We start from the raw sequence: 25,101 nt of genomic DNA, 5'->3' as shown, positions 1-25,101 counted from the left end.
GAAAGATGTGAGAAGCAAACCACATGCAAGCCTGCAACAAGGCAGGCTAAAGCACAGAGCAGGTGGCAAACTTGCTAAAGCCACAGATGCTGTTAGCAAAGCTTTCCCACAGCATTTGTGGCAGGAAAGCCAGGGGAGCAGTGGGCGGTAGCAGCCCCAGCAGCTCAGTCCTATCCTTAGGCTCCTCAAATCCCAGGCAGTATGCCAGCTCAGGGCTTGCATCACTGTTCCAGGTTATTTTGAGAATCCACAACACAAGGACTAAGTTTCAGTTTCAGATCCAGAGCTGTTTCGTGGAAATAATTTTTTTGGCTGAAGGGGGTGTGTCAGGCAGCCCTGGCATGCACTGCCCATTTTGGTAAGTCACATAGTCCATCAGGCAGAGATTTGGGGCTGGATTTGTAAGTCATCTGATTTCCAGTAAATCTACCTGGCATGCACTGCCCATTTTGGTAAGTCACATAGTCCATCAGGCAGAGATTTGGGGCTGGATTTGTAAGTCATCTGATTTCCAGTAAATCACACATTTCCCTAGGAAGAGTTTTAGGACAGGATGTACTAAAGCTACTGGCACTGTGATGCTGGTACAGAGCAGTCCTTGACACTGTCCAGGAGTATAGACACTGCCAAGAACCCTCACCTGCCTGCTCGAGGGCTGTCTCAGGCCCAGGGGTCTCCCAGACATATCTTTGGGGTGCAGAAGTGCTCCCCAGCCTACTCTCCCATTACACTCATGAGGCTTTGAGCAGAAAAGAGCGAGTGCTGGTCACACTTAGTGTCAGAGGGTCACTTTGGGGATGCACCATCCTGTTTGGGCTGGAAAAGGGGATTTCTAGGGGCCAGTCTCTTCCCAGAATAGGACAAAAAGAGTTTCATCTTGCACCCACCACAGCGTTTTAGCCCAGTTTTCCCGGGACATATCCACAAACTACACAAGGTTTGGTTTAAATGAAAAATCTTTAATGTTATATGGTACTTTTGAAACATTTTTCTCCAGAGCTGACAACATTGGGGGATGCTGATCCTGCTGAGGGGCTCCTGGTCTGCCAAGCCTGGTGAGAGTGAGACTTCTCCCTTCTTTCAGCCTGTCCGAATGAAGGTGTTGTGGCCGGTCCTGTGAGGAACCAGTAGCCCATTGGTGCCCAGCCAGCAGAGGGGCAGGGATCCCAGATGGGCTGGGTGTCCTTTGGCTCACCTGGTGGCTTTCCAGTCACTGGGCAGGGAGTCGACCTTCTCCCGCAGCAGCCAAGAGGTCTGCAGGACCTCGTTCCCATTGTCCCCAGAGAAGCACTGGCCCACGAAGACAGCTGTGGAATCTGGAGAAGTGGTGGCTTTTAGCACCCCAGCAGGACCCCAGCTGATTTTGGAGCTTCACAAGCACTAGTGGACTTAATGCTCACGGAGCCCAAGTGTATCTTGATAGTTGTAGGGAAACGTTGCGTGACAGAGATATTGCCAAAGCAACTTTTGGTGCCATCTCACCCAAACAGTGTTTCAGGATGTGTCCTGCTGTCTGCAGACACCATCCACAGTGGGGAGGGATCAGGAAAGGACAGACGGGGGACAGGAGAGAGAGTACAGGGATTGGGATGGGCATCGGGACATGCATGAGCTCCCCTCCTCATCCCACTACCCCACCCCCAAGCAGCCATAGCTGCAGCTACAGACCTGAAAACTTCTTCCAGTTGACAGTGAAGCCGAAGGTGCACTGCCCATCCTTGTCCAGGTGCTGGGAGCCAACAAGGGGGGATGGCTGGATGGGTTTGTCAGTGCTTGACACAGCGGTGTGGTACTCGCCAGAGAAATTGCCCTCACTGTCAACCTTGAGCACGTGCATCTTGGAGCCCAGATCATTCTCCCACCAGCCGGTCAGGTCGCACAGCTGGGGACAGGCAGATGTGTCCAGGGGGCTGCCTGCACACAGCCCCTGCCCCACAGGCTGTGCCCCCTGCCTGCACCCCCCAATTCCCATGGGATATTGTCACTCACCTTGCCACTCCCTGTGGGGCGTTTCTGCCAGAGGCCCAGCCACCACCTGCTGTTGGTTGCCTCATTCTCAGTGGCCTTATTCTCCCTTGGGATCTCTGCTTCCTGGCAGAGAAGCTTGGAAAAGAAAGAAAACACAGGTCAAACCGTGAACAGTGGCACTTCAGGGTGTGTTTGAAGCCCCGTGAGTGCCCAAGCATTTGTTTTTAAAAGACACAACTTATAAAGTCGCTGTTATCTCAGCCGTGCCAGGAAGGTCAAAAGCTGGAGTAAGATGAGCAAAGGAGAGAGGTGAAGAGGAAAAGCTAAAGGTGGGAACCCTCGACTGGCAGGAACACAGAAAACACCCCCTACTGTCGCCCTGCCAAGTGAGCTCTGAGAGCCCAGGGCACATCTGTCCATGTCTGTGGGGACATGTGCAGTGCTCAGCACTCATGTGTGGCATGAGCAGGGAGCCCTGAGGTCCATTGTGGGCTGTGTCACAGCCAGAGCCCTGCACATCCCACCTGCCAAGGCTCCACTTCCACTTCTATGCACTGTCTGTCCTCTCCCATACTGCACCTTCCCAGGCAGGGACAAGTCACACCGCTGGGGCAGGGGCCCCATCCTTCCCCTGCCCCAGTTCACCTCCATGTCCCTCGGGGAGAAGTGGAGGGTTCCCACATGTGTGCCCCCTGCAGCAGGGAAGGAATCCCCATGTACATTCCTCTCGGGGACTCGGACAGTCCCGGAACATCCCTTCCCTCCTCGGAGCACCTCCCTCGTCAGGGACGCCGTCTGTGTACCCCGTGGAGCAGGAGGTCCTCCAGCTGCCGGAGATTCTCCCCCGCAGATGGGTCTTCCACGCGTGTCCCTCTCCCTCAAGCGCTGCAGCTCCCCCGTCATATCCCACCACTCCGATGAGTCTCCTACGCGCGTCCCTCCCGAGCTCCGGGACCCCCAGACTTGCTCCCACTGAGCCTCTCCCGGGGCCGAGTTTCCACTCGTGTGTCCCAGAAGAAGCTCCCACCTGGCATCCCGCCGCGGCCGCGGCCACTGCCGCCCCGACTGGCAGAGCGAGGGCAGAGAGTAAGCGGCGGCTCATCGGGATGCAGCGGCGAGACCGAAAGTCGCCGTGCCAGTGCCGCCGGCGTGTTTCATATCCCGACTCCTCCGCTGCTTTCCGGGAAAGCCCTGGGGCGGCACTCTCAGGAGGAACGGGGATGGGAGTGGGGATGGGGACAGGGACGGGCATTGGAGGAGAGGAGGGAGGAGGGTGTTGAAGAGGCGCGGGAGCTGGGAACGGGGGTGGGAATGGCGACAGGGATGAGGGATAGGGGATGTGGATAGGGATGGAGATGGGGACAGGAACAGGAATGGGGATGGAAGCAGGAGGGGGGGGATGGGGACGGGGCAAGGATGAGGCTTGAAGATGGGGATGAGGGTGGGGATGGGGACTGGAATGGGACTGAGAATGGGCATGGGGACTGGAACAGGGGTGGAAATGGACATGGGGTCTGGAACAGAGATGGGAACAGGGATGGGTGGGAACCAGGATGTAGGAGGGATTGTGTGGGGCTTCCCACTGGCATCACCCAGTCTGGGGGATCTTGACCCCATGTCTACTGGTTGAGGGCTGTGTCTGGGCTTCCACCCTGCCCCGCAGGAGCTCCTGCACCCCAAACCACTCCATGGTCACTGCAGAGGATGGACAGAAGGACAGGGAGTCATGAGGTCTGGGTGAGGGTATTTGTGTGTGGACAGATGGTGACTTGCAGTGGATGCAGAGATTTGGTAGATGAAGGAAATGAACCTGTTCCAACAGCAATAGGAAAACCCCAGGCATTGTGGGCCAGAGGGGGGCAGCCCTGGTTGCACATACCAGACAAAAGCAAAAGGGATCAGGTCAGGTTCAGGGCCAGGGTGTGGAGTCTTTGAGATAGCTTTTGATTGCAGTGCAGATGGCACTGCCAGTGCTGGTTTCTTGTAAATGCTGCAGTTTTGCTTTCTGTTTCCTTGTTTAGCAAGCAGAATGTTTACTTCCTCTCCTATCCCATGGGCTCCTTTCTTATAAGACTCTAAGAGACAAGGAATTTGCAGTCATGTGGGTAATGAAAGGACAGAAATGAAATCTTGTGCCCTGATCCTGCAAGGTTCTCCATGCCCCCTGTCCCATCATGGGCTCACCCACCAGGACTCCCAGACTCATCTTCCATTCTCATGGGGGTCCCAAGGCTTTGACCTCACAGACCATTCAGAAAAATGTTTGGGGACCCAAACAACCAGCTCATGGTGCTACTGACAGCCACAGTGGGTGTTTGGGGAGAGGGAGCACGAGAGGGAGACCATTATGGCCAGGGCAGTGCCAAGGACTCCAGTGTGCAATGGGGATGAACTGGGGACTGTGTGTGGAAGGCAGGGGTGAGGATGAGGGTGCAGGGGTAAGGATGAGAGTGCAAGGGTGAGGATGAGGGCACAAAGAAAAGGATGCAAGGGTGAGGATGAGGATGCAGGGGTGGCTTTTGAGCAAAAGCTGGACCACCAGGCAATCAACAAGTTGTACTCAGTATAAGCAAGCCTTGGATGGTCAGTGCACTCTTTGGGAGCTGGTGTGGTGCTAAGAGCAGCCTGAGAGCCCAGCAGGGAATGAGGGAGAGGAGCAGAGGCTGAGGAAGGTTGGGGAAGGGCAGGCACACTGTGAGAGGAAGAGAATGACCAAGAGGCCCTGGCACTTTCTCAGGGCACTGTGTGCTTTCTGCCCCAGAATCCCTGCCCCATCCGACAGTTGCTTCCCCCAGCTATCCCGCAGTCCAAGGCAGGCTCTGCACCTCTCCCTGCCCACACAGCTTCTCCCTCTGGTGCTCAGGAGCAGGAGCTGGGAGCTGCACAGTACACATTATGTAACTAACGAAACTTCATGAGTTGCTGAAATGATGGATTAGTGAGTTCCAGTTTCAGTCATATCAGTGCAAAGGGCCCCTGTTTGGTTTGTTCCCTTTCCTAATTAGCTGATAAAACAAAGTTTAAGGTACAGATGACATCCTGTGAATTTGAACATCATAAAAGATCTGTACCCTGTTCCACCCTCTCACTAATCAGGGGACAGGCAAGTATTGGGAAATACATGCAGAGCTGTGCCCATAGACCATGGAGCCCTTCAGTATGTGGCTTTAGCCACCCAGTCTCCCCAGCAGCTTCCCCTGGAGCTCCAGGTCCCTCTCATGTTCCCTCCAGTATCCAGCATGGCTTTTGGACCACACCAACATCCTGGATTGCAATCTGTGGAGCCTGGCACCCAGCTCTCCCCTACATGTGCACACAGCACCAAGCCCACCATCCCCAGCAGGAGTTGGAAATGGAGGCAGAGACACAGGATGAGGCCAGCTGACAGTAGTGGCTTGCCAGCATGCAGCCTTCACCCTGATCCCTGGCTGTGGGATATCCCGCTGTTCCACGCTGGGGATGCTGCCTGGGGCCACCCACCACAAGGCCCCTGTGAATGTCCCAAACATGCATGTGCAAGAAGGCACCTGCTGAGGCCTGAAGCCATGGTCAGGAAGCAGAATTACCCAGCACCTGTACTTCTCCTGTCCCCCAGCCCCATCCCTTCCAGCCCCTCCAAAACATTTCCCTCTGCTCCCCCAGTCACCACCCGTCCCCCCCCTTGCTCTGCCCATGGCCACAGAGTGGCTGCTTGCACCCCAGGGACACATGGGGCACGGCTCTCTGCCAGCTGGAGAAGGCTTTATTTGCTCCACGTGTGGGAGCAGCAAGCTTTGGGAAGGGAGAGCCCCACCAGCACGTTGCTGGGAGGCACTGGGAAGAAACAGGGCAAGGTGAGGGTGTGTTTCCTGTGCAGGATGCTGGGAGCAGGCAGGAGCCCAGCCTGAGACTGCTACAGTGGAGAGCCTTGGGGATGCAGAAGGACAGCAGGCTGCAGGCAGCTCTGGGCCCTTTTCCCATCACTTGAGGCGGGTGAAGATGGAGGTGCCAACCCTGCGAGGAAGACATGTCAGGAGGAGGGGAGTGAGGGCTGTGGGGTGGGAGAGCCAGGACAGGGCTCAGCTGGTGGCTTTCCAGGTGTCCCTGTGGGATGGGACCTCTTCCCACATGTGGAGCTATGTGGTTTCCAGTGTCTCCTTTCCACGGCGATCCACAAAGCACTGGCCTACAAAGGCCGTGGTGGAGTCTGGCAGCATTGGAGAGACGTAGAGGGGGCTGAGAGCTTGCACCTCAAGACAGAGACACCTGGGCCACCTAATATTGGCAGACAGACAGATAGACAGACAGACAGACAGACAGACAAACACCACGCAGCACATTCCCTGGACAGAGAGATGGACCTGCCTGCCAGATTGGCCAGATGGGCTGGCTCCACATCACCCAGACAGACAGATGGGCTCCAACTCTGCCATGTCCCTCAGACACACAGGTGGACACCCCTGCCACCTTTCCCAGACAGACAGCCCCGCTACGCACCCCAGACAGGCACCTCTCCCATCAGCACGTCCCAGGGCAGAAGCAAGTGTGTGTGGGCAGTCTGTGCCCACAGCCAGAGTTCCTCTGGACATTCTGAGTGCTGTGGGAGACCAGCTGGAGGGCTCCCCACTCCCAGCATGGGCAGGGGATCGCTGGCACTGCTGTACCTGAGAACTGTCAGTGCACGGAGAAGCCGAAGGTGGGGTGTCTCTTGGCACCGGGGTGCTGCTGGGCCCCTGGCAGGGGTGACCCCAGGCTCTGCTTGTTGGTGGCTGTCACAGCAGTGTGGTAGAAGCCCGAGAAGGTGCCGGCTGTGTTCAGGGCCAAGAGGGTCGTGTTGGAGGCCAGCTCGTTCCTCCACAGGCCCTGCAGGTCACACTGGGGACCAGGAGTTGTGTGGGTGCCTCAGGCACTGCTGAGCCACGGTCCCCCCTCCAGCCTCACTGAGCAGTGGGAGGTGTGTCCCATGGCATGGCCCCTCCATGTGGCAGCTGGGAATGATGGCATGGGCAGCAGCTGGGACAGCATTTCCCTCTCCCTGGGCAGGGCAGGGGAGAGCTGGGGGTGCTGGGTACTGCCCTATCCCAGGCCCAGGTGACCAACAGTGCCTACAAGGACAGCACAGTCAGAGCTGGCAGGCCCCTTGGTCTCACACATGCTGCACTGTGGCATGGCATGGCATGGCATGGCATGGCATGGTGTGAGAGATGGCATAGGATGGCACATCAGGGTACCTCAAGGCTGCATCAGAGCATTCAGCCCCTCAGGCAGAAATAACATATACAGTTTGGAACAGCACAGCACAGCACAACGTGGTACCAGAAAGCACAGCAAGAGCAGGCAGCCTCCTTGGCAGTTTACACTGCACCCCAGGATGGCAGAGCCTGCCACAGCAACAGCAGGCAGCCCTGTGCCTGCTCACAGTGCACCACAGGGATGGTGGTGCACAGCATGGCACAGCCAGGGAGTGACAACCGCATCCAGCCACCCTCTTCCCTGTGGTAGCACAGCACAGCACGGCCAGACTCTGCCCCAGGGCTGCCCTTACCTTCCTGGCTGCAGCCTGGTGAGGGATGAGCAGGGCCAGGGTGAGCAGCAGGCAGCAGCTGAGGGTCCCCATGGTGTTGTTGGTGGTGGCTCTGCCTGTGCTGCTGCCCCACGCCCGCTCGGCCCCTTCCATAGCAGGGGGGCTGTGGTTGGGCAGCGGCCGCTCCTGCGGGGCCTCCTGCCAGAGGACACCCGGTGGGAGATTGGCCACCGGCCATTGCACCAGCTGAGCGGGGTCTGGCTCCCCTGGGCCAGGGGGGGTCCTGGGGACCATGGGGGGGTGGCAGGGCTGTAGAAGAGGACCCTGGAGGGTCACAGCAGGGGACACACATTGGGTCTCAGGTATGCTGACAGTGTGCAACAAGCCAATAATTACACACTCGACAGAGGCACTGATAATTTATCTCAGAGTTGCACAAGCCTGGGTGTTCAGGAGTATTCCACAAATCAAGCACATCAGCTATCAGCACTTTTTCCTGTTTATACATTTTAGCAAACAAAGGCATTAATGTTCTTTGGCTACAAGTTACCTAGTTCTTCCATTAGTTAGTATTCTATCTGCTATTCATTAGCGATTCTCTGATTTCTCCTGCTAAGTAGTCTGCAGGCTCACTCTTTCTCTTCTTTTGAGTCAGTGGGTTTCCAGACTCAGTGGGCAATAAGCCGATGGTCACGATCTCCCCCTGCCGGAATTCCTTTCTACCCAGTCGGAGCTGGTTCAGCACAGTTGCTGAGTTATCCATATTAGTTTCTTCCGTATTTTGGGGGTTCTGCCAAATGTCCTTGTGGCCCCTAAATGCTGTATTCTTTTGGTTCACTAGCAGTGGTACATCCTTCTTCCCAAGATTTGTTGACCTCCCCGTAGGTCTGAGATCATGGAAGCCTGTCCAGCCCTAAACCATAACGAGGCAATTCTACCAAGAAGTAATTTGTATTTCTTACACCCAGATGTCACTTAGAGCTTGTTAGCTGCTAACAAGGTGTTAGCTGTTTCATGGATTAAATTTCCCTTTTTGTTGATCAGTCTTGAAAACATACAAAGATCAAACATCAAAGAACACACTTTCTTAAGAATGTTTTTTACATATTCCACGTTTTTTAGCATCATGAAAGGAAACTGTGAAGATTTGCAACAAAGCTTTATTGGGAGAAAGAAGTGGTGGGGCAGGAGTGGGGGCTTCCCCCCCAGTGTTGCTGCCAGCCTGGGAACGCCCCTGCTGCCCTTCTCACTCCCTCTGCGACTGCACACGGGTGAAGATGTTGGTGCCGACCCTGCAGGGACACAGAAGAAGATGTAAGGGTGGCACATGACAACGTCCAAATGCCCAGCCAGCCCTGTATTCTCCCATAGCATTTTCACCCTAGTGGGACTGCAGAGGCTGTTATTTTGACATGCTTTTACCCATGCAGCAAGCAATAGAGTGAACTTTGCCATTGAACTTTGCTAAGTCACACTTTTACAAACTGATATTGAAGCTGCTTTTGCCAACACCTTTGACAGTGACGGTGCAAGCAACCCAAACCACTCATTTGTAACAGCTCCAACACCCCCCAGGGAAGCACAGGGGAATCTGTGCAGGGCAGGGACAGGGAGCTCACATGGTGGCTTTCCAGTCGTTTTCAATGTCATCCACGTATGACCGCAGAAGCCACATGGTCCTCAAAGTCTCCTTTCCATCCTTGTCCACGAAGCATTGTCCCGTGAAAACGGTGATGGAGTCTGCAGGGACAGGAGAGGAGGTGCAGTGATGCATTGGCCAGGGTGTCAGGTCAGTGCCTGCCCCAGCACACGGGACAGTAGAGCCCTGCTGTGCCTGGCCCCTGGGACACTGGGGATGTGGAAAGCAGGCAGGAGGGTTCAGAGGGCTGGGGGTCTCGCATGGAAATGGGCAGACAGCTGTGGGCTTCAGTCCCTGTTGCATCTCCTGCCCACTGGGACTGGGAGGTGACAGCAGTCAAGGAGCTCCAGGGACAAGGCTGGGGGAGCATCAGGGGCACCAGAGGGGATGAGAGAGCACTGGCATAGTGCAGGGGAAGGCAGAGAATCAGCAAGGACGCTGCAGAGAGGGGCAGAAGAACTTCCAGGGCATCGCAGTAGGGAGGGCAGGGCAGGTCTGGAGGCACACCAGGGAGGCTGGGAAAGGAGAAGTACCTGAAAAGGTCCAGTTGACAGTGAAGCCAAAGGTGGGCTGGCCCTTCCGGTTTTTGTGTTGCAGAGACCCTTGCAGGGGTGACACTTTGATCTCGTTCGTGGTGGCAGACACAGCCGTGAGGTAGGAGCCGGAGAAGACACCGTCTCCATTCACAGCCGAGATGGTCATGGTGGAGCCCAGATCATTGACCCAGTGCCCGATCAGGTTGCACTGCAGCAGAGGGGACTCAGTACCGGTGCCACAGCACAGCCTGCAGCCCTTGCCCACCCTGCCCACCCTGCCCTCTGCATCCCAGACCTGATCTTACCTTTTTTGGAGAGAGGCTGTGAGCCCCCAGGGCCAGGCTGAGCACCAGGAGGAAGACAGTTGCTTGCACCATCTCTGCAGCAGGCAGACAGCTGATGTACCTTGGGGATGTGCTCCTTGCAGGACTCTGCCAATGCTCCTGCTCCTTCTCCTTTTTATTGCTGCCAGGGCTGTGGGTGGCAGCTCTGGCCAGGGCATTGTGCAATCTGGGTGTTTCCAAAGTCTTGGTTCCTAGCCATATGAGGGGGTAATTGCAGCAGATATTCCCAGAAAAGACTGCTGGAAATGCCCCTCCTTGCTTCCCCTGCACCTTGCAGATCAAATCTGGCTTCTACCAGGACTGCTGGTAATGGTGAGATGGGAAAACCCCTCTCTGGACCTGTTGTCCATTCTGCCACCTATTTGCCACGTCACTGCTGTGCCAGGAGCCTTAAAGCCAGTGCACCTCAGGACTGGCCACAGCACACAGCTCACCCTGCTCTTCCTCACCAGACATGATCATGCAAACCCACCCAGCATCTGGATTCCCTCGGGATTTGTTTTTGGCCCTCCACACTCAAAGTGCCCCGTCCCCTCTCACCTGGAGCTGACATGAATGTTTGCTGCTCTTTTTACAAACTGGCTTGTGTTTCTTGGAAGGAAATTATTTAGTTAATGGAAAACCAATATTTCCTGAATATCTTAGACATTGCATGTTAATGCTGACAAAAGTTGTACTTACGCAGGGATTCTTGAATCTCTGTAAGTACATATTGTATAACTCCCCTTACGTTATAGTGGTTGCTGGCCAGGAAGGCTGAAGTGTCTGGGTTCATGTCAGAGTTTCTCACTCATCTCTCAATGTTTTTCAAGGCAGTCTCAAAAAATATGTTTTAATTCCCCCAGTCCTCATAGCAAGAGGTGATGGAGCCCTATTCACCAGGAAATAATCCTTTTCTTAAAATGGAGACAGGGCAGCTCTTGGCCACATCTCAGAAATACTTTTCAAATTTGTCTTTCTCTTTAATCTCACATTTGAGCCCCAGTTTCTCCCTGACAGTAAAATTCAATGCTATCCAGGCTGGAGAGCCCTGCATTTCTGCTGCTGGCTTCTCCACAACCTCCATTCCTCTCTCCAGGAGTCCCACAGCCCTCTGGCACCTTGCCTGCAAGAGATCCCTGTCCAGAGGGCTGGCTGCCTGCAGGACATTCCTACCCCAGTATTTGTTGTCTCAGAAATTAACTGCACAACCAGGTATGTTTTCCCACATAGCTGCTGTTTGCTCTGACTGTTTTTTGGCAAGCAGGTGCTGCCTGGAGTGTGGCCGACGTTTGTGATAAAGGTCAGGGTTGGTCTGGAAAGGTTTCAGGGGGCAAGAGAGGCACACATCGCCCCTCTCTATTACACCCTTGCCATCTGCCCTCTGTTATCACCCCCTCTCTATCACCCCCTTGCCATCACCATGGTTCAGGGAGCTCCTGCTCCAGCGGGGACCTTGGGGATGGGCAATGCAAGGTCTCCATGCCCAGCAACCCATAGCTCATTCACAGCTGTAGGTTCAGTTTAGCATCACACAAACCATATTGGTTATTTCTGTCCAAAATCTTTATTTTTCTTGTATGGAACACTCCCTGTCCCACCGGTGTACATTCCAGGGGCAGGGATATGTTCAGTGCTCAAGGAGGCAAATTTCTTGACCAGCCTCAGTTGAGTTAAAAATAAAACAAGCCAAGAGCTGGGCTATCTCCATGGGTTTGCACCCTCCAAAGGGCAGAGAGCAAAGCAGCTTGGAGCTGGCAATCATTGCTATGGCTAAATTCTGCAATGCCATTCCTGAGCCCTGGTGCAGCAGGAAGCGGGCAAGGGACGATGGGCGGGCAGGGAAGCAATGCAATGCAGAAAGCACTGAAGAAGCTAAAAATTGACAGGGCTGTGGTTTAAAACACATCGGTATTAGGAGGTTATGATAAAAAGAGGGAATAATAAGAAGAAAGGGTTAATAAATAGTTCAACTTGTTTCCTCAAACTGGGATTTAATCAACCTTGAAAAACAATAGTACAGGCTGTACTGTAATGAAAATCTGTGACTAAGGACTGTCCTCCCTGTCTGCAGCTGTGCCCATGCAGAAGCTGCTGAAAGCTGAGCCTATCACATAAAAGCTTTATTGAGGTCATAGGGTCAAAAGAGGAGGAAAAGGCAGAAATATCCCTTTATACAGACTGAATACCTCAACCTTTGAAAAAAAGCCTGCAGACAGCCTGTTGCCTGGGGTTAAAGAACAATGCAGATGGATTGCAGCAACACCAACCATGCCAGAAGCTGTGCTGGCTTCAGTACCTGCTTTTGTCCCTTTCCAGCTGGATCAGGACATCACTGCTGCTGTCAGTAGCTTCCAACACAAGACAAGTGGAAGTGGGAACTGCAGGTGAGCCACACTGATGTCTCGGCACCCCCGTCCCCACCAACCTCACCCTGGGGATCCCAAGGGAGGGCATCTCTGTCCCTCTCCATCATCAGTGGCTCTGCCATGCCAGGATGACACCAGCTGGTTTGGGGGAGCCACATCCGGGACAGTATGTCCTTCCTGGATATTGTTATTCCTCTACCCACACGGAAGCAGGAACACTCCCCTGGGGAGTGAAGAAAGGCCCATGTGTCACCCACTTGACAGCATTGGGCTGCTGCAGTGATCCCCTGCCTGCACCAGCTTCCAGGACAGGCAAGCAGAGGATGAATGGTCACAACAGGTAGGACAGGCTGCTGCCTACCCCAGCCCTGAAGGCTATTAAGGATTAAGGGAGCACTAAGCTCTAAAGTGGACAGAAAGAGCTTATAGCCCTTCCTGTATGTCCTCAGAGCTCTCCTGCTCTTCACTGCAATATTGTCAAAAATCCCCTGTCCTACCTGTGGTGTCTCCAGACCTCTCCTGCCCTCCCCGTGTTGTCTTTGATGCTCTTTTGTCTATCCAGCTTCATCTGACCTTGCACGGGTCCCCTGTGCATCCCCAGAGGGGATGGGACTCTCCCACCACATGGGTGTCCTTTGTCAGAGGGTCAGCAGCCCCTCTTATATAAAAGGGGCCGAGAGGGTGTGGGGCAGCAGCACAGGCAGAGCCACCAACAACAACACCATGGGGACCCTCGGCTGCTGCTGCTGCTCACCCTGATCCTGCTTGTCCTGCACGAGGCTGCAGCCAGGAAGGTAAGGGCAGCCCTGGGGCAGTCTGGCCCTGCTGAGCCATGCTATGCTGTCCCAGGGTGCAGGGTGGCTGGATGAGGGGCTGTGTGCCCTGGCTGTGCCATACCATGTCGTCTGATGAGCTGCATGCTCTTGTTGTGCCCTGCTGTGGCATCTGATGCCATCCCACTCTGTGCCATGCCATCCCACAAGCAGCATGAGTGACCAAGAGACTGCCAGCTCTGGCTGTGCTGCTCCTGGGGGTGCTGTTGGTCACCTCCCCTTGGTATAGGAGGGTATCCATCACTCCCAGCTCTCTCTTGCCCTCCCTGGGAGGAAGAGGTGCTGTCCCAGCCGCTGCCCATGCTGCTGGTCTCTGGTGCCACACAGAGGGGCCTTGCCAGCCCCATACATGCAGGACACATGTCCCACTGCTTAGGGAGGCTGGAGGGATGGCTGTGACTCATCAGTGCCTGAGGCACCCACACAGCCCCCAGTCTTCATTGCTGTCTGTCTGGGGACACAACAAGAAGGGCAGTGGATCTCCCTATCCCCCACCCTTCCCTATCGAGGCTGGCATAGCCTTCAAGTGCTGTGCTGACCGAGAAAGGAGAAAAAGGAAACAAGGTGCCCAGCCCTGGGCAGAATGGCACATGGTTTGGTTAGTGCCAGCCTCTGGCACAGCTGCTCACCACAGAGCCCTTTTCTGCCTCCTGGCCTTGCCCCCCTGCAGGCAGCAGAGGAGCCAGTAAGAGGCAGGGGGCAGGTCTTGCCTGCCATCACAGCTGGAGAGGTGGGTTGGTGCCTTGAGCAAAACTCTACAAGAGCCAGCTGCGATTTGGGCTGGCCCCCTCTCTGCATCCTAGCCCTCCAGCCCAGCCCCAGAAGAAAAAGGGAAGCAGCAAGGGTTCCCTCTTCTGGCTTGGTCCCCTGGCAAAGAAGACAATGAAGAATGAAAGGAGACAGCTGGACAAATTTATTAAGAACTTCAAGTGGTTTATCCCCTTGAATGTGCTCCACTGCCTGCCCCCGGTGCCAGCAGGGAGGGGGGCCATGGTACCAGACCAGGACCTGCTGCTTGGGCTCAGATTGTCACCGTCCAGGGAGCCGGGTCTCCCCTGGGGATTGGATCTGCCACAGGCCCTCCTGGGGCAGAGCCACTCAGTCTGTGCAGTGTCACCCAACCACAACCATCAAAGCCACGTGCCTGCGTGCACCAGTCCAACATCCTCACACACACATCCACACACTTAACGTCCCCACTTTACCCTGCCCGTTGACTACAGGAGAGGTTTACTTGTACCTAACACTAACCCTTCCTCCTGAGCAGGCTGAGAGCTCATCCAGCTAGTGCCTCTCCAAAACCAGCTTCTCACCCTCAGTCACTGGCCAACCCTCCCACGTCTCTTGGGAGTTTGCTTTGGGGACCTGGCCAACCACACCACCCCCATCTGTTTTATGGTCACATTGCTCAGGCTGAGGACTATCTGAGGCCCAGACTTTCTCCTGACAAGGCCACAGGCCCATTTCTCATTAGGTTCTCTCGGCCTCTGCACCAGCTATAGGAGGCATCACGACGCTTTCAAGAGGTGGGACGCTGGCCAGAGTTGGCCAACAGACAGTCCAGGATCAGCAAGGCTTGAGGAAACTTCCTGCCAAAGGCAAAAGTTATGGCCAAACTGGTCTGATGACAACAGAATCTATCTTGCAGCTGCAAAGTGAATGTTGTGGATACAAGCAGATTTGTTTGAGTAAATGCTGGGAATCTTGGGGAAAGAAAGTACAAGTAAAATTCAGCTTCGGTTCAAGGGGAAAAAAAAGTCTTAGTTTGAGTGATTTCCAAAGCAAGTTAATCCTTTCAGTTTTGTAATCGGGTGATGATGCAAAGGGTCGTGGCCTAGAGTGAGAGAGTTTGAGAGAGAGAAGACTGGGGATGAAGAGGTCAGACTCAGAAGCACACGACCCCTGGTGGTTTTCTCTCTACCAGGAGATACCAGAACCTTTTTTCCAAAGTGAAAGTTAAAGACTTGTGAAAGGTCAACAATGGTCACTCCTATTTCAGATGATTACCAGGACAAAAACCTCCCTCCCAGAACAAGGGGGAAAAAAAGTTCAAAACACTAAGGCTGGATCTGAAGACAGTTACCAGAACAGACTGCATTATCATACTGAGCAAGCTCTTGCCAGAACAGAAAAAAAGAACAAAGAAAATCAAAATGAAACCCTACAAACAAAAAGAAACCAAAAGCAACCAACCAATTCCACTGGAGCACAAAAACAACTGGCCAGCCAAGCAAAAAGCAGTCAAGCAGAGGCTGTGATGACACCAGGCAGGAGCTTGCCAGGGGAGGCTGGACACTTCAACCAGACACCTTGGCAGGCTCAAGGGAAAATCAGCAAATCCCTCTCAGCTCTGCTAAAGCCAAGCATCCACACAGCCATTCTTCCTCAGTCTGCCTCTGCAGAGAAGTCCACGGGCTGCTCTGGGGATCACCAAAGGGCTAGTGTGAAGCAGCCATCTCTGGCACAAGCTTTTGGGGCACAGTTTCCTCAGGACCGGGTCACAGGCTTCTCTTACATTTCATTACTGACTCGTGCACGCAGCAAGGACATGTTAATGAGGTTACAAAGAGGAGCGCTGCCAGCCAGGCAAGGGATCAAAATACATGGGAAAACACCTCGATGCTCACAGGAACAGAAGAGAAAAGTTCATCAGTCCCACCTCCAGTGAGTTCAAAGCTCACCAGAGGGCAGGGAAGAGTGCCACCTTCAGCAACACAAGTCCAAGGCTAGGAAAGGCAAGGGACAGTCTGGAGTGCACCACCTTCACTGTTTCCTCCCCAATGTGTATTACTGCAGGTCTGGGCCAGATCCTGCCTGGAGTCCATGCATAGCCCCAGTCCCACCCCTCACAGGAGGGCCTGACCCCAGGCCCATTTCTCATTAAATCCCTCAGTCTTCAGCAAAAAATGCTCCCAGGTAAAGTCACCAGAAACTGCCCTCCTATTTACCAATAGATGATGACGTGGTTCATCACCCTCCCACACACAGAGTCACTCCTTCCTTCAGTCAGCACACTTGTCTGCCTCTCCATCACCACCAGAAACTTTTGGTCTGACAACTGCCCATGGAGCATAAAGAATCCATACAATGGCTCTCCAGTGCTCAGCTCCCTTCCAGATATGGCACCACCAGGAGCTGCTCTTTCCATCCCACCCCACCTGAGGAATCTACAGCCAGTTCTTCTCTTGCAAGTGAAGAGTAACAGACTTGAGGGACCCAAAGAAACCATAGTTAATTCAGATATCAATTTGGGATTTTTTAGGGCAGCAAATAACATGTGGAAAATTTCATACACATTTTTCTCTGTTTTTAGACAAATAGTGTTTTGGAGGCAAGTTCTGCCGCTGGGAACTGAATCCTGGCATTTATAACTATGAAACAGTCCTTGCCAACCAGGTAGGTGCAGCAGGGTATGCAGGGGGAGTCAATGGCACTGCAGCAGTCTGGGTAATTGGGACATCTGTCATTGGGCTCATCTCATTCCCTACGTGTGTTCCTCTCCTCTCCTCTCCTCTCCAGTTCACCGTGTGCCTGCGTTGCAAGGGGTAGACGATTTACCAGCAGGTCTTGTCTGTGGAGAGACCCAGCACTCTGCAGAGCTGGAACTGGGGCTACTGTGGCCACTATGCCTTTTACCACGCCCTGTACCCCCGGGCCTGGATGGTCTATGAGCTCCCGGGGCAGAAGGTGGTGCTCACTTGCCGACAGGTCTCTCCTGTCATCCCCCATGACTATAAGGTAAGGAGGTGATGACATCCCAAAGGGAAGAGCTGCTTATTAGCTGGGCTTTTCCAACATTTCCCCATGTCTCTGCTCAGCAATGGTCCCAGGCAGGGGGAACCCCTGCAGCAATGCGGGAGCTCGGGATGGCAGCAAGGGATGGCTCAGCGCTCCCTCACGCTGCTCGTGCTGGCTCCCAGCCCCAGATGAGGGTGGCAGGCTGTGCTGCTGACACATCTGACCTTCCTCTTACCCCAGGGAAGCACGTGAGCCTGTATCAACCTGCCAGGCAGCTGAGGGATGAGACACCCGGCCAAACCTTAAATGCCGCTTTTCGTCTCCCTCTTGCCGGGTGTGGTGTTTGCTAGCCCAGGGCTCCTCTTCTGAATTTTGTATTGCCTGCCCCATAAATTCCTCTGCTCCTGCTGGTCCTCCTCAGCTTGGCAACAGACTTCAAGACTGAGTTGTTCCTTGTAGCAGTGAATCTGATGAGAAACTGGTATAAACATGTTTCAAAATGGCTTTTTGTATTTTCTGCAGTGTCACTGCCTCCCTCTTCCCAACACCCCCCTGTGAAGGGCTATTGTCTTCCATACAGAGTGTCCTGGGAAGGTGTCCTGAGGTGTTTCTCACTGGTCCTTTGTTAACCCCTTCCTATTGGCTGTTGACCCTTTACCTGATGGTTTTTTCTGTGTGACCCTGAACTTGTGATTGGTTTTCCCTTTGACCCTCCTAAAAGCTTTATAAACCCCTTCCCAACAATAAAGTCTCTCTTGCCTCCTCTCCACGCCAGTGTGCTGTCTCTGTGCCTGCCATGGAGCCACGTGGGTGCTGGGGAGGGAGGGGAGGGCAGCTCTCCCCTCCAGGCTCGGGGCCTGAAAAACCCTGTCACTGGAGTCCCCTTTCCCCGTCCTTCAAGACGTCGGAATGGTTCTTCAGATGGAGATGGAACTAGAACTGGGCTCCTCCACGTCGTGGGTGGGGAAAGGGAACCAGAGTTCCTGGTGCTCTTGATCCTCCCCCTGTGTCCTGCGTGGTTTCCCCTGCAGTGAGAGAAATCATCCTCCGGCAGCCAATGGTGGAGCACCAGCCATGTACACGGCATTCTCTGTCTCTGCCAGGACTCCAGCCTGCCAGTGGAAGTGTTCATTTGGGAGGTGGAGAACGGGAGGGATGAGGACATGGAAGTGTCCACCATGTTCAGCCTGCAGAACGGCATGGGAAGGAAGGAGGACAGGAGCGGAGGGCACTGGAACGAGCCCTTTGCCTTGGAGAAGGATGGCGAGCGAGTTGCTGGAGTCCTGCTGCACCACTGCACGAGTGTGAACCCCTTCACTCTCGCCATCTCTGCCCAGGAGAAGGTAAAGAGCTACCCTGGTGGTGTGGCTCCTGCTGGAGGGTTGTGCATCTCTTCTGGCTGGGTGCTGGCTGGGGTGGAGCTGCTTCCAGGCAGCTGGTAAAGGACGAGTGGGCGATGGGCTGGGGCCGGCACTGGTTCTCAGCGCTTGCCTGATCTCAGAGGTGGGGACATGACTTCCCTGAGGGCAACCTGTTTGTGGCTAAGTGGCAAGAGAGAAGCTGTGGGTGAAGCTTGCAGGGCAGTGGGTGAGTAGGTTTGGAGTTGCACTTGGAGCGCAAGAAGCAGGGAGCGAGTGTGACGTACCAGTGTTGTTGTTGGGGGTGGAGAGCCTGCGTCTGCCCCTCCAAAGTACCAGCCCCTGAGGATTCTCTTCCCTTCTCCAGGCTGGCACGGGAGTCACCCACCTGACGGCATTCAATCCCACGGGATTGGGTAGAGAGGTGTGGCAGGACCTCCTGCAGGATGGCAGGCTGGATTCACCCACCGGTGAGTCCCTCCATCCTCCATGGGACACGTGAAGGGGGAGTAGGGGCAATGGGTGACCCCTGGTTGTGGGGCACAGGGTACCTGAGCCAAGGCAGAATTCCCTTCCTCCAGCCACCTTGGTGCCATTGCTAAAAGCTCTGTGGGATGCTTGGGCTTCTTCCCAACTTTAGGCTGTATCCAACCTTTCCGTTGCTTGTCCTTGTGTGCTTCTCTAAAAGAGTGGTGTTCACAACACTTTGGGGCTGTTCCTGGCATTATTAGTTCCAGGTGCCAGTATCTCCTTAGTCTGTGTGGGGTTGCCCACTGAGCTGGGGTTTGTGTTGGGTAGCCAGGGTGCTGCCCAGCCACCTTCCCTCAGTCCCTGTTGCCAGATGAGTGAGCTGTGTCCCATCAGATTGGTTCCAGCAGGCGTTTAGCAGCCCTTGGCATTTGGTGCTGCCATCACTTGCTGTCTGCTTGTTACTGTACCAGTTCCCCAAAGGTCTCCGTATTCCCTCGATAACTCTGCATCATCCTTCAGCTGTCTGCTCGCTCCCTTGGGAGGAGCCTGGAAGCAGGGTGCTTCAGGCAAGGTCCCAGCCCTTGCTGCTCACCTCCTCTTGCCATGAAAGGTGACCATTTGCCTAATGTCTCTGTCAGCTTTTAAGCAAGGATGATACTGACAAACTAGTGATGCTGATATTGGGTCTTTGCAATATTTCTTGGACCTTACATTCTGTAAATGAAGTGTTTGTGTGAATATTTCTGGAAAAATAAGCTTCCTGCCTGGATGCATTCAGAGCTCTTCAGGCTATTGGGATGTGGTTTTCCTTCATGAATGCCAGATATTATCATAGTCAGGATCTGTGCTTATGTTAAAATTGTTGCTCTAATGAGTTTACCTTGTACACATGTCACAACCAGCATATAATTATGCAGCTGCCTCAGGGCTTTTCTTAAACACCAGCATGGCTCAAACACCCTGCAAAAAGCTGGAAACAATGACTGTCACCAGAAAGTCAGTGTCTCTGAGCAGCACAAAGTCATGGGACTTCTGTGCCTTCCACTCATGCCTGGTGGCTTTTCCTGCCTGATTTGTTCCTCTGCTTTGACGGAGGACTCCGCCCATGGAATGGATCTTTTCCTGCAGCAACAGTCATCCCTTAAAACCCTGGGGCTGTAACTTGCAGGTTGCAGCGGGGCTGTGCTGTGCCCAAAGGGTCTCAATCCCCTCTGGGGTGTGTGTGATCTTCATTTACCCCTTCACAGGACTTCCTTGGTCCCTTACGAATACGATCATTTTTCCCATCAGGTCAAAGCAGCCTGACGGAGAAGGGGGAGGTGACGGCAGCGGCGGTGTGTGCCAGCTGCAGAGTGCCTGCCCGGGGACACAGGACACTGGAATTGGCCCTGGCTTGGGATATGCCGTGTGTTCACTTTGGCTCCAAGGAGAAGCCGCCCTTCAAGTGGGTGGGTTGTCTCCAGTGGAGCCTGTGCCTCGCCTTCCCCATTGCTCAGGGCTCTGATAAGCCTGCAAGCTCACCAGCCATTCCAAACGGGGGCTGGTCTCTTGCCCAATGGCACAGGAGTCCTCTTGTGCAGTCAGAGGGTTGGGTAAGGTGGGGACCTGGCCTGTAGGAAAAAAAAGTGTGGGTGCATGTGTGTGTGAGGATGTTGGACTGGTGCACGCAGGCACGTGGCTTTGATGGTTGTGGTTGGGTGACACTGCACAGACTGAGTGGCTCTGCCCCAGGAGGGCCTGTGGCAGATCCAATCCCCAGGGGAGACCCGGCTCCCTGGACGGTGACAATCTGAGCCCAAGCAGCAGGTCCTGGTCTGGTACCATGGCCCCCCTCCCTGCTGGCGCCGGGGGCAGGCAGTGGAGCACATTGAAGGGGATAAATCACTTGAAGTTCTTAATAAATAAAGCTGTCTCCTTCCATTCCTTATTGTCTTCTTTGCCAGGGGACCAAGCCAGAAGAGGGAGCCCTTGCTGCCCTCCTTTTTCTTCTGGGGCTGGGCTGGAGGGCTAGGGATGCAGGGATGGGGCCAGCCCAAATCGCTATAAAAGCCCAGTCCCTCTTTTTAACGGCAGGGTCCTTGAACACACCCCTGCTTGGAATGTGTGTGGAGTTTCCTCCCTGGAATGGGGATAACCCTCAAGGCTACTCCTGGAGTCTGAGCAAAAGAGATTTGCCCACAGTCATTGGTATGGGTGGGTAATATCAGACTCTACTTCACAATTGTTTTTGTTGGCTTTAATATAGCTTCAAAATAGTGGCATTATACTATACTAGTAGTATAGTAGCTTCCATTCTGTGTAGCTTCCATAGCTTCCATACTCTGTAGTTAAATGAAGATATTTTTGTCTAATTATTGTAGTAAATCACTTCCTTTTATAAAAATATATCTGGTTTGCCATCCTTAATTCTGTGCCAAGACACAGTCCCGCTTTCAGCTTCACAATGGGAATGTGAATGCATGTGGGATGCATGTCCCATGGCAAAGACCCTCTGCCTGGCATCTGGGACTGCTGGCACCAGTGGGACAGCACCTCTCCCTCCCTGGGCAGGGCAAGGAAGAGCTGGGGGTGCTGGGTACTGCCCTATATGAGGGTCAGGTGACCAACAGTACCCCCAGGGCCAGCACCATCAGAGCTGGCAGCCCCCTTGGTCACACAAGCTGTGCTGTGGGATGGCATGGCATTGCATGGCATGGCATGGTGTAGGATGGCATAACATGGCTTGGCACAGGATGGCACAGCAGGGCACACCCAGAGCACGCAGCCCCTTGTCCACAAACACTGTGAGCTGGGGTGTCACAGGACAGCAAGGCATGGCACAGTGAAAACATGCAACCCCCTCAAGCCCTGCACACTGTGCCCCAGGGCTGGCACAGCGTGGCACAGGACAGCAGAGGATGGCATAGCACAGCATGGCACCAGAGAGCAGAGCCTGGCACAGCAACAGCAGGCAGCCCTGTGCCTGCTCACAGTGCACCACAGGGATGGTGGTGCACAACATGGCACAGCCAGGGAGTGACAACCTCATCCAGCCACCCTCCTGCCTGGGAAAACACAGTACAGCACGGCCAGACTCTGCCCCAGGGCTGCCCTTACCTTCCTGGCTGCAGCCTGGTGAGGGATGAGCAGGGCCAGGGTGAGCAGCAGGCAGCAGCTGAGGGTCCCCATGGTGTTGTTGGTGGTGGCTCTGCCTGTGCTGCTGCCCCACGCCCGCTTGGCCCCTTTCATAACAGAGGGGCTGTGGTTGGGCAGCAACCGCCCCTGCGGGGCCTCCTGCCAGAGGACAGCCATCAGATGGGAGAGCCCCATCCCCTCTGGACGGTGATGGAGTCCATGAGGACAGCGCGGGATGGGGCAGGAAGCATGGCCTGAGCAGCAGGTCAGGAGAGCATCAAAGATGTCACAGGGAGGGCAGGAGCATCTCAGAGTGGAGGACTGGGGAGATCTTTGGACATCACAGGGAGTGTGTAAGATCTCTGGGGACAACACATGAAGGGCAGAGGATCTCAGGGGACATCACAGTGGAGGACAGAGGAGATCTGGGGACACCTCACAGATAGGGCAGGGGAGGTCTGGGGACACCACTGGAAGGGAAGGAGATCTCTGATGACATGACAGTGCAGGACAGGAGAGCTCTGGGGACACCACAGGCAGGGCTATAAGCTCACTCTCTCTGCCTTAGATCTTTTTTATTCTAAAGAACTCCCTTAATACTTAATAGCCATGAGGGCTGGGGGAAGGAAGCAGCGTATCCTGCCTGCTGTGACCTTCCTTTCCCCACTTGCCTGTTCTGTGAGCTGATGCAGGCAGCACATCGCTGTGGTGCCCAAGTGCTGCCAGCAGGTGACAAATGGTCTTTTCTTTGCTCCCTAGGGGATTGTTCCTGGGCAGAGGAATAATGTTGTCTGGGAAGAGCAAGTTCCCAGATGCAGTCCCCCCTTGACCAGCTGGTGTCCTCCCATGGCAGAGCCCACAGCCAAGGAAGAGGGACAAAGGTGCTCTCCCTTAGGGTCACCGTGGTGAGGCTGGAAGGGTACTGTGGTACCAGGATAAGGGTGCAGCTCACCTGAGCTGTCCACTTGCATTTATCTTGGAACAAAGGGATTCTGGAAATACCAGCTGAAACCAACCCCTCATATGGCTGGTAAATTTGGAACCACAGAGATTGCCCAATGCCCTGGTCAGAGCTGCCACCCACAGCCCTGGCAGCAATAAAAAGGAGAAGGAGCAGGAGCATTGGCAGAGTCCTGCAAGGAGCACCTCCCCAGGTACATCAGCTGTCTGCCTGCTGCAGAGATGGTGCAAGCAACTCTATTTCTCTTGGTGCTCCATGTGAGACCCCCAGCCCTCTGAACTCTCCTGCCTGCTTTCCACATCCCCAATGTCCCAGGGGCCAGGCACAGCAGGGCTCTACTGTCCCAAGTGCTGGGGCAGGCACTGACCTGACACCCTGGCCAATGCATCACCGCACCTCCTCTCCTGTCCCTGCAGACTCCATCACCATTTTCACGGGACAATGCTTCGTGGACAAGGATGGAAAGGAGACTTTGAGGACCATGTGGCTTCTGTGGTCCCATGTGGACGACCTTGAAAATGACTGGAAAGCCACCATGTGAGCTCCCTGTCCCTGCCCTGCACAGATTCCCTGTACATCCCAGGGGCTTTGGGTTGCCTACACCATCACTGTCAAAGGTGTTGGCAAAAGCAGGTTTAATATCAGTTTGTAAAAGCATGACTTAACAAAGTTCAATGGCAAGGTTCATTCTATTGCTTACTGCATGGGTAAAAACATTCAAAGGAAAAAGGCGTGAGAATCAATTTGGAATGATTTATGTGGAGACTGGAGATGGAAAAGGATAAGGGAGATGCTCCCATTGAATCCCACTGGAGTTCAGAGAGTAGTTCCTCCTTGCTTTCTGAACTGCTGAAAGATGTGTGGCTGATTCCAGTTCTAGTCCAAGACTTGCTCAGTGCTTTCTGTCTAAAGGATTTGGCAGCATTTAATCATTGATTGATTTAACATCCTAAAGTGCTTTAGGATGCTTTGCCACAATTATAACAGAGACATAACTATAGATCCGATCTGGCAGCAGTCCTACTACACTTGCTATGGGGAGTTTACATCCATTCACAGATGTGCTCAGAGGGAGATGCTGGCACAGCCAACAGGCCAGAAAGCCCTGGGGTGGCACTTGGAGGACGAACGGGGATGGGAGTGGGGATGGGAACAGGGATGGGGCATTGGAGGAGAGGAGGATGTTGAAGAGGCGTGGGAGTTTGGAACGGGGGTGGGAATGGGGACAAGGGTGAGGGATAGGGAATGTGGATAGGGATGGAGATGGGGACAGGAACAGAGATGGGGCTGGATAGCAGGGGTTGGGGGGATGGGGACGGGGCAAGGATGAGGCTTGAAGGTGGGGATGAGGGTGGGGATGGGGACTGGAATGGGAGTGGGAATGGGCATGGGGACTGGAACAGGGGTGGAAATGGACATGGCGTCTGGAATAGAGATGGGAACGGGGATGAGTGGGAACCAGGATGTAGGAGGGATTGTGTGGGGCTTCCCATTGGCATCACCCAGTCTGGGGGATCTTAGCCCCATGTCTACTGGTTGAGGGCTGTGTCTGGGCTTCCACCCTGCCCTGCAGGAACTTGAGGCACTGTGTGCTTTCTGCCCCAAAATCCCTGCCCCATCCGACAGTTGCTTCCCCCAGCCATCCCGCAGTCCAAGGCAGGCTCTGCACCTCTCCCTGCCCACACAGCTTCTCCCTCTGGTGCTCAGGAGCAGGAGCTGGGAGCTGCACAGTACACATTATGTAACTAACGAAACTTCATGAGTTGCTGAAATGATGGATTAGTGAGTTCCAGTTTCAGTCATATCAGTGCAAAGGGCCCCTGTTTGGTTTGTTCCCTTTCCTAATTAGCTGATAAAACAAAGTTTAAGGTACAGATGACATCCTGTGAATTTGAACATCATAAAAGATCTGTACCCTGTTCCACCCTCTCACTAATCAGGGGACAGGCAAGTATTGGGAAATACATGCAGAGCTGTGCCCATAGACCATGGAGCCCTTCAGTATGTGGCTTTAGCCACCCAGTCTCCCCAGCAGCTTCCCCTGGAGCTCCAGGTCCCTCTCATGTTCCCTCCAGTATCCAGCATGGCTTTTGGACCACGCCAACATCCCGGATTGCAATCTGTGGAGCCTGGCACCCAGCTCTCCCCTACATGTGCACCAAGCCCACCATCCCCAGCAGGAGTTGGAAATGGAGGCAGAGACACAGGATGAGGCCAGCTGACAGTAGTGGCTTGCCAGCATGCAGCCTTCACCCTGATCCCTGGCTGTGGGGTATCCCGCTGCTCCA

The 25,101-nt window shown here is 54.3% G+C and overlaps 3 protein-coding genes and 1 pseudogene across 3 annotated transcripts; 1 reads left to right on the top strand and 3 right to left on the bottom strand.

The window, feature by feature from the left end:
• Positions 1–973: 973 nt before the first annotated feature.
• On the bottom strand, positions 974–3,070 carry LOC113991764 (avidin-like). Its single transcript, XM_027728322.2, has 5 exons — positions 2,996–3,070; positions 1,990–2,103; positions 1,669–1,882; positions 1,196–1,316; positions 974–1,114 (listed from the first exon to the last, which is right to left on the bottom strand). The coding sequence occupies exons 1-5, from the start codon at positions 3,068–3,070 to the stop codon at positions 1,081–1,083; spliced, it is 558 nt and encodes a 185-aa protein (XP_027584123.1). The 3' UTR covers positions 974–1,080.
• Positions 3,071–5,695: 2,625 nt separating this feature from the next.
• Positions 5,696–8,234, bottom strand: LOC120323619 (annotated as a pseudogene).
• A 379-nt stretch (positions 8,235–8,613) lies between these two features.
• LOC113991754 (avidin-like) lies at positions 8,614–10,274 on the bottom strand. The gene is made up of 4 exons (XM_027728313.2): positions 9,952–10,274; positions 9,644–9,854; positions 9,091–9,211; positions 8,614–8,763 (listed from the first exon to the last, which is right to left on the bottom strand). Exons 1-4 carry the CDS (start codon positions 10,021–10,023, stop codon positions 8,718–8,720), a joined length of 450 nt encoding a protein of 149 aa, XP_027584114.2. The 5' UTR covers positions 10,024–10,274; the 3' UTR covers positions 8,614–8,717.
• Positions 10,275–16,524: 6,250 nt separating this feature from the next.
• Positions 16,525–23,354, top strand: LOC113991752 (non-lysosomal glucosylceramidase-like). The gene is made up of 7 exons (XM_027728304.2): positions 16,525–16,567; positions 16,691–16,909; positions 18,013–18,252; positions 18,635–18,737; positions 20,029–20,182; positions 22,706–22,779; positions 23,230–23,354. Exons 2-7 carry the CDS (start codon positions 16,832–16,834, stop codon positions 23,352–23,354), a joined length of 774 nt encoding a protein of 257 aa, XP_027584105.2. The 5' UTR covers positions 16,525–16,567; positions 16,691–16,831.
• Positions 23,355–25,101: the final 1,747 nt, after the last annotated feature.

The sequence above is a fragment of the Pipra filicauda genome, unplaced genomic scaffold, assembly GCF_003945595.2.
Source record: "Pipra filicauda isolate LSUMZ 115617 unplaced genomic scaffold, ASM394559v2 scaffold2_size9829703_pilon, whole genome shotgun sequence".
Lineage (NCBI taxonomy): Eukaryota > Metazoa > Chordata > Aves > Passeriformes > Pipridae > Pipra > Pipra filicauda.
This window is presented reverse-complemented; position numbering and strand designations above follow the sequence as displayed.

Coding starts and splice junctions, on each gene's coding strand:
- LOC113991764 (XM_027728322.2), bottom strand. CDS start 3,070: ATGAGCCGCCGCTTACTCTCTGCCCTCGCTCTGCCAGTCGGGGCGGCA. Junction 2,104..2,995: donor CGGCCGCGGCGGGATGCCAG/GTGGGAGCTTCT, acceptor TTCTTTTCCAAG/CTTCTCTGCCAGGAAGCAGA. Junction 1,883..1,989: donor GCCCCACAGGGAGTGGCAAG/GTGAGTGACAAT, acceptor GCCTGTCCCCAG/CTGTGCGACCTGACCGGCTG.
- LOC113991754 (XM_027728313.2), bottom strand. CDS start 10,023: ATGGTGCAAGCAACTGTCTTCCTCCTGGTGCTCAGCCTGGCCCTGGGG. Junction 9,855..9,951: donor ACAGCCTCTCTCCAAAAAAG/GTAAGATCAGGT, acceptor CCTCTGCTGCAG/TGCAACCTGATCGGGCACTG. Junction 8,764..9,090: donor AACGACTGGAAAGCCACCAT/GTGAGCTCCCTG, acceptor GTGTCCCTGCAG/GGTCGGCACCAACATCTTCA.
- LOC113991752 (XM_027728304.2), top strand. CDS start 16,832: ATGGTCTATGAGCTCCCGGGGCAGAAGGTGGTGCTCACTTGCCGACAG. Junction 18,738..20,028: donor CAGGCTGGATTCACCCACCG/GTGAGTCCCTCC, acceptor TTTTCCCATCAG/GTCAAAGCAGCCTGACGGAG. Junction 20,183..22,705: donor AAGGAGAAGCCGCCCTTCAA/GTGGGTGGGTTG, acceptor CTCCCATGGCAG/AGCCCACAGCCAAGGAAGAG.